Genomic DNA, 14,199 nt, shown 5'->3' on the forward strand with positions numbered 1-14,199 from the left:
CAAGTTTTACGTTTAAAGAAAGATACCAGAAACGTGTATTAAGGAAGTAAATAGGGGCGATTTTGATTTCATGTTGACTGTAAATCCATAATAACAGTGACAGAGCAATGTGCTTCACTGTAAGAACTGAGGGAAATCTGCTTTATTTTCCCTTGTTAGCTTGTAACAGTAGCTACGCTAATCTAACTCAAGATGCACCGACAGCTTTCCTCCTCTGACCTGCCCATTACATCTGTGGCTTTTCTTTTCGCTCTTTTGTTTCCGTCCGATCAGCTGTAACACATGTTTTTGTGGCTGCCTCATCCTGGCCATGGCAATGTGTCCGTTCTTCACCTACTTTTTCTCTCTCTCTTTCTGTGCAACATGCTAAACCACGCTGATCAGTTTTATCGTCTGTCTCTGGCTTTTATATTTCATTTGTTTTCTCTGTGTGGATCTGTATGCTCTGCTTTCCTCCACTGAACGATGGAATCATTCTGTCTTTTCAGGAGAGGGAGAGGAGGAGACAGCACGTTATGCTAATGAAAGCTGTGGAGGCTCGGAAAAAAGCTGAGGTGTGCAAAACAAAATAAATAAATAAAGGAACACTGTCCTTCACCACTCCACTCTCCTCTCTGCACCTCGATGCTTTCTCACATGTCACGTCTACCTGCTCTGCTTACGCTCCCTGAATGTGTTTGGCAAATAATTTTGATGTAGTTCGATAAAGTACCCTAAACATTCCTCATTCTCCAAAACAAAGTTTTCTTGTAGAACATAAAACCCTAATGTCAAACACGGCTGATTTGGCATCCAACCGGTTAGTAAAGCCTCTCTTCCACCCCTCAGGAGCGCGAACGCCTCAGGCAAGAGAAACGTGATGAGAAACGTCTCAACAAGGAGCGGAAAATGGAGCTCCGGAGGCTGGAGTTGGAGTTGATCCGTGAGATGAAGAAACCCAATGAAGACATGTGTTTGACAGATCACAAGGTAATGGAATATATGGCCAAACCACTTTAATAATCGGTTTTTAGAATGCTTGTTTTTGTAAGATAATGCACTTGTGTTTCATTCATCGATTAATGAGCCATTAACAGAAAGACTCATCCAATCAGAACTCTCGGAGGTATGATGTCATACACCGAATCTTACCAAAACTCTTTACAGTGAATTCACCTGAGACAGAATACTGCCACCTAGTGGTGATGAAGACAGGATTTTGCTGAAAGTTTGCACCCTTGTATCTTGGATCAAACTTTTTGATGCTAATGACCCCACATTTTTATGATCTCCTTGTGAAGGACCCCCTACCTAAAATATAATGGCAGCTGCCTAATTTCTTTTAAACAATTTTTTTAAAAATATTATATTGTATAATATAATACTGTAAAGACATCGTTGTTTCCAAAATTAAGTAAGTGACTTTTATTGTCACTATTTTAAGGACAAAACTAATTATTGTATTATTATCTAGAACTGAGTTTCCAAAACAGGGGTTCATGAGGGAACTGCAAGGGGGTTCAGCGTGTGTTGATGAAAAGCTAATAATGAATTATATTGAACGTAAAAGTAAAATAAATAAATGGGGCTGCATAATAATCAAGACATAGCTTGGTGTGATTATCAAATCAAAGGCTGCAATAACTGTATATTATGCATGTTTTAGAGTGAAGCATGTGGCGCATTTGTACAATTGTAATTTACAGCAGTAATATATTTTTGTCTTCATTTTTATAATTAGAGTCTAAACATACTACTACTACTACTACTACTACTACTACTACTACTACTACTAATCATAATTATAAACGACATCAGAGAACTGTGAGCATGCTAATGTGTCATTAAATTATTGAGATATTAACTTAAAGTCTCAGGGGTACTTCAAGTAAGTATTTTACTCACAAACAAAGCTGAGTTTTACTCACCAAAAAGTTTTCTTTGTAGTAGTTTGTCAGTATAATTATTTTTGAGTCGTGTTGGATGTATAAGCAAAACAACTTCATGACATTAAATTGTTTAATATTATTATTATTATATATTTTTATTGACACAAGAAAAATACTGAAATTTAGATGATACAGGCGGTTAAAACAAACAAACAGTTTTTCTCACTTTTTCTGTTTTTCTCTCCCTCTACAGCCCCTTCCAGAGATTCCTCGTATCCATGGTCTGGTTCTGCCTGGGAGTGTGTTTGCGGAGTGCCTGATGGTGGTGCAGTTCCTGCGGAGCTTCGGGAAGGTGCTGGGCATGGATCCTTCTGAGTTGCCCACTCTGGGAATACTGCAGGAGGGACTGCTCAACCTGGGCAACAGCATGGGGCAAGTGCAGGACCTGCTGGTCCGACTACTCTCATCTGCTGTGTCTGACCCAGGATTACCTCAAGGACACAGGGTGAGGGGGAAATCTATCTATCTGTTTGTCTGTCTGTCTGTCTATCTATCTATCTTGCTTTTAATTAAGATGCTTTAGTAAAAAAATGTCAGCAGAATTTGAACTATCCCCTTTTCTCCACCAGTCTAAGTCTATCTTGGGTGACCACCTGACCAATGTGGGTCTGAATCGGGACAATGTGTCTGAGGTTTTGCAGCTATACATGGAGGCTCACTGCTCTCAGACGGAGCTAGCTGATCTTGCTCTGAGTTTAAGGACCAAAGCCTTTCAGGCCCATACGCCAGCTCAGAAAGCCTCTGTCCTGTCCTTCCTGGTAAATGAGCTGGCATGCAGTAAAAGCATAGTCAGGTAAGATCCAGTAGATTCCAGTTATGTTTCCAGAGTTCAGCTGCTGATGATTCATGACTTGATTGATGTTTACATTGGTACAGAATGCAGCTGTTACACAACATGGCAGTTGTTTAGTCATCACATTATGTACAATGCAATTCAACACAATTTTCCAGTTGTGATACAGTAATAATTCATAAAGAACAGTCAACTGCTTTTAAATGTACTTATTCATCCAAATCAACTTATTACACTTATGTAAGACAATTTCAAATTCAAATGATTCCTGTTTGGAGTATATGATATGTGTAAAAGTGATATGTGCTTATTCTGTGAGGCCTGTCTGGGCACTATGAAATATTAATCTTGGAATAATAGTGCATAAAGAGGCAGTGGAGAGGTCACATAGTGTGATGGTCACAGAGCTTTGAATACTTAATGCATATGAACACTGGAACCTCAACAGCTTGAGTTTGTCATGTGACATTATCACACATGTACTGTATGACACCAGGGTTATTATCTTTAAAACTATAAAAATATATATTTTTGTTAATTATAACAAAATAAAATATAAATATTAGATTAAAATACTTCAATTAAAATGTTGCCTTAGTTTAAGCACTAAAATTAGTAACTGTAAAACAAACTAGCTAAATCTGAAGTAAAACTAAACCTGAAATAATTCAACCTAAATGGCATAATATATATGAAAAAAAAATTTTTTAAACAAAATGACTAAAAATGAACATTTAAATAAAATTTTACTTAAAAATAAAAATAGAAGCTAATTCAAAACTTTAACAAAAACTAAAATATATATAGCTTATACTAAAATAGCACTGGTATCTACAGCAGTACGAAACTGTTTGTGTGTTTTTTGCAGTGAGATCGACAAAAGCCTGGAGCACATGAATGTGCTGAGGAAGGACGAGTGTATCGTGGAGGGCAGACTGAAGAAGTGAGTATCCTATTTTGCACTTGATTTATACTAATTTAATGGCTGTGTTTCAGAACTTACCTACCTAGACAGCATTTTTAGCCATAATAGATGTTCAAACATTTGAATCGAGGCATCTTACCATGCATTAAACACAACCGATGTTTCTCTTTACCGACTGCGAAAGATGTGTGCTGAATGTTCATAATTAAGTATAATAATGTACATCACTAACCAATCGGTATTTCTGCATGTGTTCATGCAGAATGAAAACAATCTACGCTAAACGGACAGGGAAACGTGAAGCAATCGCTGGAGGGGAGGAGCCTCAGGCTGCGGGCTGCTCTGCCATTGGTCACAAGCGCAAGAGGAAGGCTGGGGATAGTGATGACGAAGACGATGAAGATGAGGACAGTGATGACGCAGGGGATGAGGATGATGATGATGAGGAGGAAGAGGCTAAAAAGGGAAAAAAGGTGGAGACGTGTGATGAGGTAAAAAGCGTTAATTTCGGGTGCATTTTCATACATGGATTCTACCTTTATCATATCTTTATATTGACTGAGCCTGTATATGTGTGTGTGTTTGTGTCAGGATGAGGGAGACCCATCAACAAGTGTTGAAGAGCTAGAGAAACAGATCGAGAAATTATCAAAGGTAAATTCAAACATAATTTAGGGCTGCATGATTTGGGGAAAACAAATCTAAATTCTCTTATAAAATTTGCAATTTCAATTTAAAATGTGATTTTGTTTAAAATTGTGCTTGTTTGTAGGGCTGCAGTTTAGCCCAATTATTATTAAAAATTTTTTTTTTATATCAATATGACCATAAGGAATAAAATAATAATAATAATGACGATGATGATAGTAATAATAATAATTTATTATTATTTTATTATAAAGATAGTTTATACTAAACAAAATAGTAAATATTATTATAAAATAGTTTTTTAATTATTATACAAATATTTTATATTAAACAAAATAGTAAATATTACTATTGTTATAGTAATGTTTTTACTATTTCACTTAAAAAAAATAAAAAATAAAATCAAGTATTTAAGAAAAATTATTATTAATTTAATTTGTTTGGAAAACCACAGGGAGCCCTTAAAGGATTAGTTCAACCAAAAATTTTCCAATTGATTTCTCACCCTGTCATTTCAAACAAGTAAGATTTTCATTCGTCTTCGAAACAGAAATGAAGATCGTGTCTCTTCAGAAAGTTTGGACTAATGGAGGATTGGTGCATGTTACGTCCCAAATGCATGTTATAACTTATAAGCGACCTAAATTCAGAGCAGATGCAGAGATGAGTCTTTGTAGAGGAGCGTTAACTGCAAACCGAGCCACTCTGAGACACTGAAAACACCAGATGATGAGCTGCTCTCGTGTAAATGAACACAGTGCTGCACTTTACTATGAAACACCTAGTGCATGTATTTATTTAATTGAATTGCAGCTTTTACGATTTGACAATTGCACTAAGCAATAGCGCAATTTTGGTTTTATTTCGATGAATCATGCAGCCCTATCATAATTACATATAAAATCCCCACCACACACACTCATATGTGTATTTCTGTATGAGTACAGCAGCAAAACCTGATCCGTCGGAAGCTGTTTGAGTCGTCTCATGCCCTGCGATCCATGTCATATGGCCAGGACCGGTACCGTCGCAGATACTGGGTCCTCCCGCAGTGTGGAGGGGTTTACATAGAGGGGTTAGAGAGTGGAGAAGGTGAGTCTTATCTATCCATCCATCCATAAATGCATTTGCGAACAGCCACACCATTCATTTGACACTAAATATGTTCTTCCTTCTTTCTCTCATGTAGGTCTTGATGAGCTGGAGAAAGAGCGCGAGAGGTTGAGGAACTTTCCAGTTGTGCAGGTCAAAGAGGAGCCCAAGGAGGAAACTCTGCAGCTTCATCAGCACGAGGAGATACAGGGGGCTGTGAAGGAGGAGGTGAAACAGGAGGAAGAGAAGCTCATCGATCCTGATCTGGAGGCAAATAAAGAGGTGCGCTCCTCCCCACTAAAAGAACTGCAGGAAACAGGGGTTGTGACCACGCCCCCTCAACCACCAGAACTCCGCCCCTCACAGAGCCCTCAATGTCAGGAACTGCCTTGCACACCTGCCGGGGCCAAGGGGCTCAGCCACGCCCACAACGGCTGCCCGGCAACAATCGCCATGGAAACAACATTAGCATCATCTCCAGCTCACTCTCCAACTACCTCTAAGCTGACAGAGGCCAGCAGCCCGAGCGCAGACCACGCAATCCCTCCTCCTCTGCAGCTGGGCATCCCCGCGCACATCCTGCAGCCGCAGCTGACGCAGACTCAGCTCCTGGCCAACGACCAGCTGCTCAAGGTCCTGAGCGAGCGCGGCGGCCACTGGTTCAGCCTGCTGCCTCGCTCACCCTGCGACGACACTTCCCTCACCCAGCCGCAGTCCTCACACAACAGCAACACCCCCAAAACTCCACCTCCACCGTCTACCTCCTCCCCGCACCATCACCTGCTTCCTCTTTCTGCATCTGCAAGCACTCTGAACCCCTCAGCTGCTGGGATCAGCAACCTCAGTTTGCAGGTAATTACCCGTCCTATTTGAAATGTATTTCATATTGACAGTGTCCAACATGATTAAGCTACAAGCAATGAATCTCTTTCATGTTAATCTGAGTTTATGTCCTGACCAGCTGCAAACCTGTCAATTAACATGAGACAAGACGTTTTATTGGTTCCTTGATTTCTGTTTCTTTCGTGTCACGCTGGGTTGCTATGCCCACAGTGAAATCTCATTGGTTTGTTCTGATTGATTGTGATTGTCTTTTAGTGTTGCACCGAAATAAAAATCCTTGGCCGAAACCAAAAAGTCTGAAAGCCAAAATCCAATTGATTTAAAATCAATATCAATTATATTGATGTTATATTATAAAATAGCTGATTACACTATTTTCCTTCAATTGCTGTGACTTTTATATTACATTCAGGGGCTTGACATTAACTTTTTTGCTCACCAGCCACTGTGACTAGTGGTTTTACAAAGTTACTAGCCACTCAGCATTTTCACTGTCCACAATTTTGACATCGATACCATGGGGGAAAACTGCCATATAGATTTTTTTAAATGATCTCATAATTTGGCAGCAGGTATATTAGGTTGCTGTCACTTTAAGACCTGACACGTATCAATTATACTGTTACACATGCGGTTTCTTGTTTATGTGAATACTCGCCAAGACCAGCATTATGACATTATTTTGTTTGTATTTGACTGTTTAATCTCAATAAGCAGCGAAAAAGAACTCAATTTAGTATTGAGAGGTGGCTTTATGTGTGCACACTTTGGGTATGAGCACAAAATATGTGTAATTCCACGGCGAAATTCAAACCCTGTAACATTAACAATATTCATCTGGAGCAAATGAAACGAGTGAGTGAGGGGAGGCGGGTTTGTGTGTCATCGCTGTCGGAGAGATGAGAAAGTGACAAAGCGCAGCTGGTATCTATTCTACGGATAATGAGTTTTGGAAACCCTGTACATATCATATATGTCAGTGTTGAACAATGTAATACTTTTGTAATAGTTTAAACAGAATTAAGCTCAGAAAAATGATTAGATACTGAAAACATTATGCGAGTGGAAGTGTTTTTAAAACTGTCTCAAGTTTCTGCTAAATTGTGAATCTAAATCAGTAACTCTCATTCTTTTTGACTCCAATGTTCCTCATTTTCTACAACAATATTCAAAGCCCCCATGACTGAAATATAAATTTTGTGGCCTTTTTTTTCCCATTTTTTTTCTCACTTTTACCTGCTAAAATATTTTAGCTTGGCATAAATGTACAAAGAAAAAAACTGTTGCTACATATCTTGTTTTTCTTATTATCTCCCACAGGTGAAGCCCGGTGGAGCTCTTATTGGTTTGCCTTTGTGCAGCTGGTCCGGTGGGATCATCAGCCCCAGTCTACCCCTGTGCAGCAGCCCGCTGCACATGTACCCCTCAGTGGAGGGCAGCGCCAGCCCCCTGCTGGCACACAGCGTTTCAACCAGCAAAAGTGGTTCTCCTGTTCCCACTGGGGAGAAGCTTACATCAGCGCCTTCTCCAATGGCACTGGACCTTCCCAGAAATCATGACCACCCCGAAGCGCTGCCAATACCAGAGGGTGAGTGTTGGTATCATGCACACAAATGCTACTTTGTTAAATAATAATATGTAATTTCTAGTCTGCAAGATTTAACCATAATATATATCAACAAATGTGTCATGAGTCTAGTTTTGTTTGGGGTTGTTGATGGTAATGGTTTTGGCTGATTGGCAGACATGCTTCTGGGCTGGTGGAAGGTGACAGACATGGAGGAGCTGAAAGCCCTAGTGAACGCTCTCCACAGCAGAGGCATCCGAGAGAGAGCCCTGCAGAAACAGCTGCAGAAATCCATGGAGCTCATCGCACAGACCTGCAACAAGAACCGAGAGGGTGAGCACCATGTGCCAGTGTGTGTTTGATCTTACAGATTTAGCCATGAAAACAGACCAAAATAAAAAAGATCGGACTGCCAGAGATGGTTTATTCATCATCGTTAACACAATTTGACATTCCAGTAGTTTAATTCTATTCGCTGTGTTGATTCCAGGACACACATTTGTTTGTGTCATATTGGAGATAGTCCTTCATGCTGTCTTATTTCTTTCTAAATGAAATCCAGGGAAGACTTAACAAAACCAATGTTTTCTTTTCATTTTATAAAACTGATAGTTCTGGTTCTTGTTTGTGATTTGTTTAATAGCCGTGATTTATTTACGATAAAGTGTCCGGCGTCCGCTTCACCGAATAGATCTGTTTCACTGAGAAACACCCATAGCAACATAGACAATCAATATACTGTCAAAACTGTGCCATGTATTATGTATTTCAGCAAAATTAACAGTCATCATGCATCATGTACCTTTAATTTTAAGACCACCCCTTTATTTTGTTTTATTTTATTTTATTTTATTTTATTTTATTTGTGTGTGTGTGTGTATAAACTCACATACACACAACACAAACACACACTCACACACACACACATACATATGTATACCTATATGAGTGTGTGTACACACACACCTACATATACAGATATATAATATATATATATACACACGTTAACGTTTAAGATGCGATTAATTTCGATTAATCGATTTGACAGCTCTAAATACTACTGAATACAGTATATTTTCAAGTCAAGAAATGTGAGTAAATTTAAGCAAATTAATCAATATAGAATGCAAAAATGTCAATCAGAATAACCGCAATTAATTATTTTGCCATTTTATTATTTGCCAGCCCTAAATAACAGTCATAAAAGCCCTCTAAACCACTGTGCAACTGACTCAGCCGAGCATGCAGTTGTCAAAACGTGCTCAATTCTGCTGTGCTGTGCCTTATGGATGTTATTTCTCCTGGGGTCTTACGGTTGTCTTATTTTTTGTTTGCAGTGGCAGTTATGGAGGTCTCGGAGCTCGACGAGGGCCAGGTTTCCGTGGAGACGCTGCAGGAGTGGTGTGTGGAGGAGCAGGCCATGGAGACTGACATTGCTCTGCTGCAACAGGTGGAGGAGCTGGAGCGCAAAGTCACGTCCGCCAGCCTGCAGGTCAAGGTGAGTGCACAGTTAGAATGCTTCCAGAAATGCATCAAATCATGGTCATTTCTTATATTAACTGTCACTTCCCACAATCCCTTGCGTCAGGGCTGGACATATCCAGAGCCACAGTCTGAAAGAGAGGACCTAGTCTATTTCGAGCACAAGCTCCTCCCCAAGCCCCGCCCTGGGGCGGAGTCTCAAGAGGAGCGCAGCTCGGAGAAGGGCCTGATCCGTCGTCCCAGCAACCCTCTGGACATCGCTGTGACGCGATTGGCAGAGCTGGAGCGCCACATCGAGAGAAGGTACCTGCGGAGCCCCTTAGGGACCACCATCCAGATCAAACTGGATAATGTGGGTACAGTCACTGTCCCAGCACCTGCTCCATCCACTAGCGCTGGAGGGGAAGGGTAGGTCATCCAGACTGCCAGCCTTCGTCTCTCCTCTTCCTCCTCCTCCTCCTCCTCCTCCTCCCCCTCTCCCTCTCTCTGCTGGCTGGGGCTTCTCTGCTCGTCCGTCCATGCGTTCTCACCCTGGCTACAGTTTCGGGTTTCGTGTTTGTTTTTTGGTTTCATTTTCCTCTCACTCACTTGCCTGCACCCTTCCTGTTTTGGCTGCATGGTTTTAATCAGCAGTGCACAGACGGAGTTTGAAAACGTCAAAACTTGATTTGTTTTCTAATACTTCTAAGTGCATGGTGTACACCACAGCATCCTGTGCTCTCCGTCCTCATGTATGGCTGTGAAGTCATACCACAGAATTGTATGGCGTATGCCTGTTCTTCACTCCTCTGTTTGTGTGTGTGTGTGCGTGTGTGTTTATGTGTGGATCTCAGCTACTCAATCTGACACATACATTAAGGGCAAATGACATCTGTGAAATAAAGCCCTCTCTGATGTGTGTGTGCTGCAGGGGAGAGGAAGAGATTGCTCCAGGGATGAAGCTGTGGCGGAAGGCACTGACTGAGGTGCGCAGCTCCTCTCAGCTGGCCATGTGTCTGCAGCAGCTGCAGAAATCCATTGCCTGGGAAAGGTCCATCATGAAAGTGGTAAGCGACGTCATAAACTTCACTGTCCGTAAGTGTAGGAATGTGCGTTATGCATCTACATAATGTATATGTTGTAGTTTCCATTCTTACATGCCTGTTTGTGTTTTCAGTACTGTCAGATGTGCCGAAAGGGGGATAATGAAGACCTGCTTTTGCTGTGTGATGGCTGTGATAAGGGGTGTCACACCTATTGCCACAAACCCAAGATAACCACCATCCCAGAGGGAGACTGGTACTGCCCTGCTTGCATCTCCAAGGTAACCGCCTCCAGATCAAATCACCAGTGGTGCAAGTGCTCCTTTGCTGAGGGGCATGTTTTCAGAGCTATAGCTCTAAAATATTCAGATACTTTTTTCTGGATGGAGCTGGATGAACCAAATTGAACACGCAGATTATATATCTTGGATTTCTATATCTTGGATTTTGTCTTATTTATATATTATTATTATTATTATTATTATTTTATTTTTTTAAGGGTTAGTTTTAAGTGAAAATTCTGTCATTAATTACTCACCCTCATGCCATTCCAAAACCGGAAGACTTTCGTTCATCTATATGAGAGAGATATCTGAGAGATTTCTGTCCACATTTTCTGAAGAGACACGATCGCTTTATGTGATGAACAGATTGAATTTAGGCTTTTATTCACATTCATCACCGCATAAATTAAAAATGGTAAATGGAAACTCAAGCATGCTTGAGAACCAATGAGGGCCAGGCGTCCTGATGACGTTCCAGTTCAGCCAGCAGAACCCTGAGAAGTACAAACGTACATGAGGTCTGCATAAAAAGCAACATTACATCCTTCTCAAATACACATAGAAAATGAGAGAATGCAAGTGGTACCTGCAGAGGCCCAGGTCCCGGTTGTTGTCTCTGGCTGTTTTGGCTCTTTTTACGCAGGCAGGGCTGTGGTTTACCACCTAAAAATGGTAAATGGAAACTCAAGCATGCTTGAGAACCAATGAGGGTCATTCTTGTGTTACACAGCACGTTTGAGCTTCCGCAAGAACCAATGAGGGTCATTCTCGTGTTACACAGCACGTTTGAGCTTCCGCAAGAACCAATGAGGTTCATTCTCGTGTGTTACACAGCACGTTTGAGCTTCCGCAAGAGGTTTGTTCTCGCGTGTCAAGCAGGTTCGGTTGAGCTTCTGTTTATGTTCGCTGATCAATGTTTATATGTGAATAAAAGCCTATATTCAATCTGTTAATCATAAAAAGTGATCGTGTCTCTTCAGAAAATTTGCACCAAACCACTTCATTCAAATGGATTAGTTTTATGATCTCTTTATGAACTTTTTGAAGTGTCAAAGGGGTAGTTGTGTAGCTGTCAATGGAGGGACAGAAATCTTTTAGATTTCATCAAAAAGATCTTCATTTGTGTCCCGAAGATGTACGAAAGTCTTACGGGTTTGGAACGACATGAGAGTAATTATTGACAGGATTTTCATTTTTGAGTGAACTAACCATCTTTTTTTTAGAAAGCTTCTCATTCTCACCAAGGCTGCATTTATTTGATTAAAAATTGCATACCCTTTTTTGCACCCCTGCCTTTCACATGCAGGATTCAGAATTTAATAATAATAATAAATAGTAGTTATATAAATAATGATAATAAATATGTTTTTGCTTAGTCTTCTCATTATTTCATCAGTGGAAGTGACTGCAAGTGCTAGTGAGTTGTAATAATTTAGTCTAGCACTTGGAGCAGTGACGTGTACGGTTCATTTGGAGCGTATGTTAACTTGTAAATCTGAACTGGTCCTGTCCACCATTTCAGGCAAGTGGTCAGTCACCTAAATCTAAGAAGACTCCGAATCGTGCGCCACCAGCCAGTGGAGGAAAAAAGACAGAATCCGCCAAGAAAAGCAAGAAGCAGACGGAAACGTGTGAAGAAGAGGAAGCCACCAGCAGCAACAACAGCACCCCAAAGAAAGCAGCCGCCACCTCCACCCAGGCCAAGAAGAACACCTCCACCCCCCCCGCACCCAAACCAGACAGCCCTGCCTGCGTAAAAAGAGCCAAAACAGCCAGAGACAACAACCGGGACCTGGGCCTCTGCAGGTACCACTCGCATTCTCTCATTTTCTATGTGTATTTGTGAAGGATGTAATGTTGCTTTTTATGCAGACCTCATTTGTACGTTTGTACTTCTCAGGGTTCTGTTGGCTGAACTGGAACGTCATCAGGACGCCTGGCCCTTCCTCACACCTGTTAACCTCAAATCTGTCCCAGGGTACCGCAAAGTCATTAAAAAACCCATGGACTTCTCCACTATCCGTGAGAAACTCGTCAGCAGCCAGTAAGTGTCTTTCTCTTCGCTTTAAAGTGTCTTGAAGTGCCTTCTGCCAGGTAGACCTTTTTACTTGCAATTGCAATTTTATATTTTGCAATTCGGACTTTTTCTCTTATGTAATGTTATCATAAAGTTGCAATTCTGAGAAATAAAGTCAGTCAGTCAAAATTCAGACTTTATAACTCACAATTGCAAGCTTGTATCTCACAATTCTGAGTTTTTTCCCAGAATTGTGAGATATAAACTTGCAATTGTGAGAATTTTTTTATTCGGTGGCAGAAATCTTCCATAGAAGGGGGCATGAAAATTCTGGATGGAAATAGTCACCTAACAGTTAAATAGTATTTTTTCAAAATTGTTTTATAGTAAATATTTTCGTATCTAAAATATTTTCCAAAGCATTAACAAAAATCTCCCCCCACAACCCTTTCCACCGAAATAAATAAGTTAAATTTTAATAAGAATAAGAACTATAAAAATAATTACTAACATTAATAAATACATAATTATACTTATTTTTTCTTCTTTTTTTTACAAAATTATACACTTTACAAATAAACATAATATCAATATCAAGAAAATAATTACAAAATCCCTTTGTAAAAAATTAAATGCCTAAATTTTCCTCTTACCATTAAAACGATAGCACTTTCCATAATGTGCAACACATACGTATATCTGTAAACGCTCCAAAAAAAATGTTTTAGTGTTTCATGAACCTTTAACAGCGAGACACAGATGCAGTAACCGACCTGAATTTTTGCTGTGTTCTTTAGATATCAGAATTTAGAGACGTTCATCATCGACGTCAACCTGGTGTTCGACAACTGCGAGAAGTTCAACGAGGACAACTCGGACATCGGCCGGGCCGGGCACAACATGAGGAAGTTCTTCGAGAAGAGGTGGACTGAGCTGCTGAAGCAGACTAACTGAGGTGGTTTCATTTCAAACCTGCGACCGGGGCTCACAAGCAGACTCTTTCTGCAACCCAGGGCCCTTCAGGACCGACCAATCACACATCAACACCCAAAGAGACACAAGACAGAGGGTGTCTTTGTGCAATACCATTTCCTTCTAGAAAAGAGAAATCGCACTGAAATTTCAACCATCAGAGCTGTACTAAGGAGAAAAATCCCTTTCCACTACTTGTAAATATCTTTTTATTTTGGTTTTGTATTTTTACTTTATCGTTAATATTATAGTGAATGTATTTAATTTTTTTAAATGATTATTTATGACTTAATAAAAGAGAGGTCCACTCTTCATTTTCTATGAAAAGGAAGAAACAGCAAAACTGCTTTAAATCTAATGGAATGTTTATTTGTTTGTGTTTTTCCTCTCCAAATATGAAACAAAGCCAAGAAAAAAAAAAGAAGAAACTGTTTACACTGTTCTGTGCCATGTGGCATCAGAGTATTCAACCCTCTGAAAGTGAACTAACGGCATCACTGTACACACACACACACACACACACACATACACACACACACACACATGCAGACAAGCAGGAGGCACCCATGTGTACATACTGTCTATTAATGTCAATATATTGAGTCTTGTTTGGAATGATGTGTACA

At 40.2% G+C, this 14,199-nt stretch overlaps 1 protein-coding gene across 16 annotated transcripts in view; it reads left to right on the forward strand.

Moving 5' to 3' along the window:
* The window catches only part of baz2ba (bromodomain adjacent to zinc finger domain, 2Ba), an 83,961-nt gene extending 69,980 nt beyond the window's left edge, over window positions 1–13,981 (forward strand). For 7 of the 16 annotated variants that reach the window (XM_084425327.1, XM_084425336.1, XM_084425337.1 and 4 more), the window contains 18 exons: window positions 489–554; window positions 829–969; window positions 2,122–2,373; window positions 2,498–2,721; window positions 3,590–3,664; window positions 3,909–4,137; window positions 4,238–4,300; window positions 5,242–5,386; window positions 5,484–6,238; window positions 7,550–7,817; window positions 7,974–8,129; window positions 9,134–9,294; window positions 9,385–9,686; window positions 10,189–10,324; window positions 10,435–10,581; window positions 12,107–12,390; window positions 12,485–12,628; window positions 13,399–13,981. In XM_084425327.1, the coding sequence (XP_084281453.1) occupies window positions 489–554; window positions 829–969; window positions 2,122–2,373; window positions 2,498–2,721; window positions 3,590–3,664; window positions 3,909–4,137; window positions 4,238–4,300; window positions 5,242–5,386; window positions 5,484–6,238; window positions 7,550–7,817; window positions 7,974–8,129; window positions 9,134–9,294; window positions 9,385–9,686; window positions 10,189–10,324; window positions 10,435–10,581; window positions 12,107–12,390; window positions 12,485–12,628; window positions 13,399–13,555 (3,705 nt within the window). In that variant the 3' untranslated portion in view covers window positions 13,556–13,981. The remainder of the gene's footprint in view (window positions 1–488; window positions 555–828; window positions 970–2,121; window positions 2,374–2,497; window positions 2,722–3,589; window positions 3,665–3,908; window positions 4,138–4,237; window positions 4,301–5,241; window positions 5,387–5,483; window positions 6,239–7,549; window positions 7,818–7,973; window positions 8,130–9,133; window positions 9,295–9,384; window positions 9,687–10,188; window positions 10,325–10,434; window positions 10,582–12,106; window positions 12,391–12,484; window positions 12,629–13,398) is intronic. The other 9 variants (XM_084425338.1, XM_084425339.1, XM_084425340.1 and 6 more) reach the window with 3 other exon arrangements.
* Window positions 13,982–14,199: the final 218 nt, after the last annotated feature.

This window comes from Rutilus rutilus (genome assembly GCF_951802725.1).
Source record: "Rutilus rutilus genome assembly, chromosome: 12".
Lineage (NCBI taxonomy): Eukaryota > Metazoa > Chordata > Actinopteri > Cypriniformes > Leuciscidae > Rutilus > Rutilus rutilus.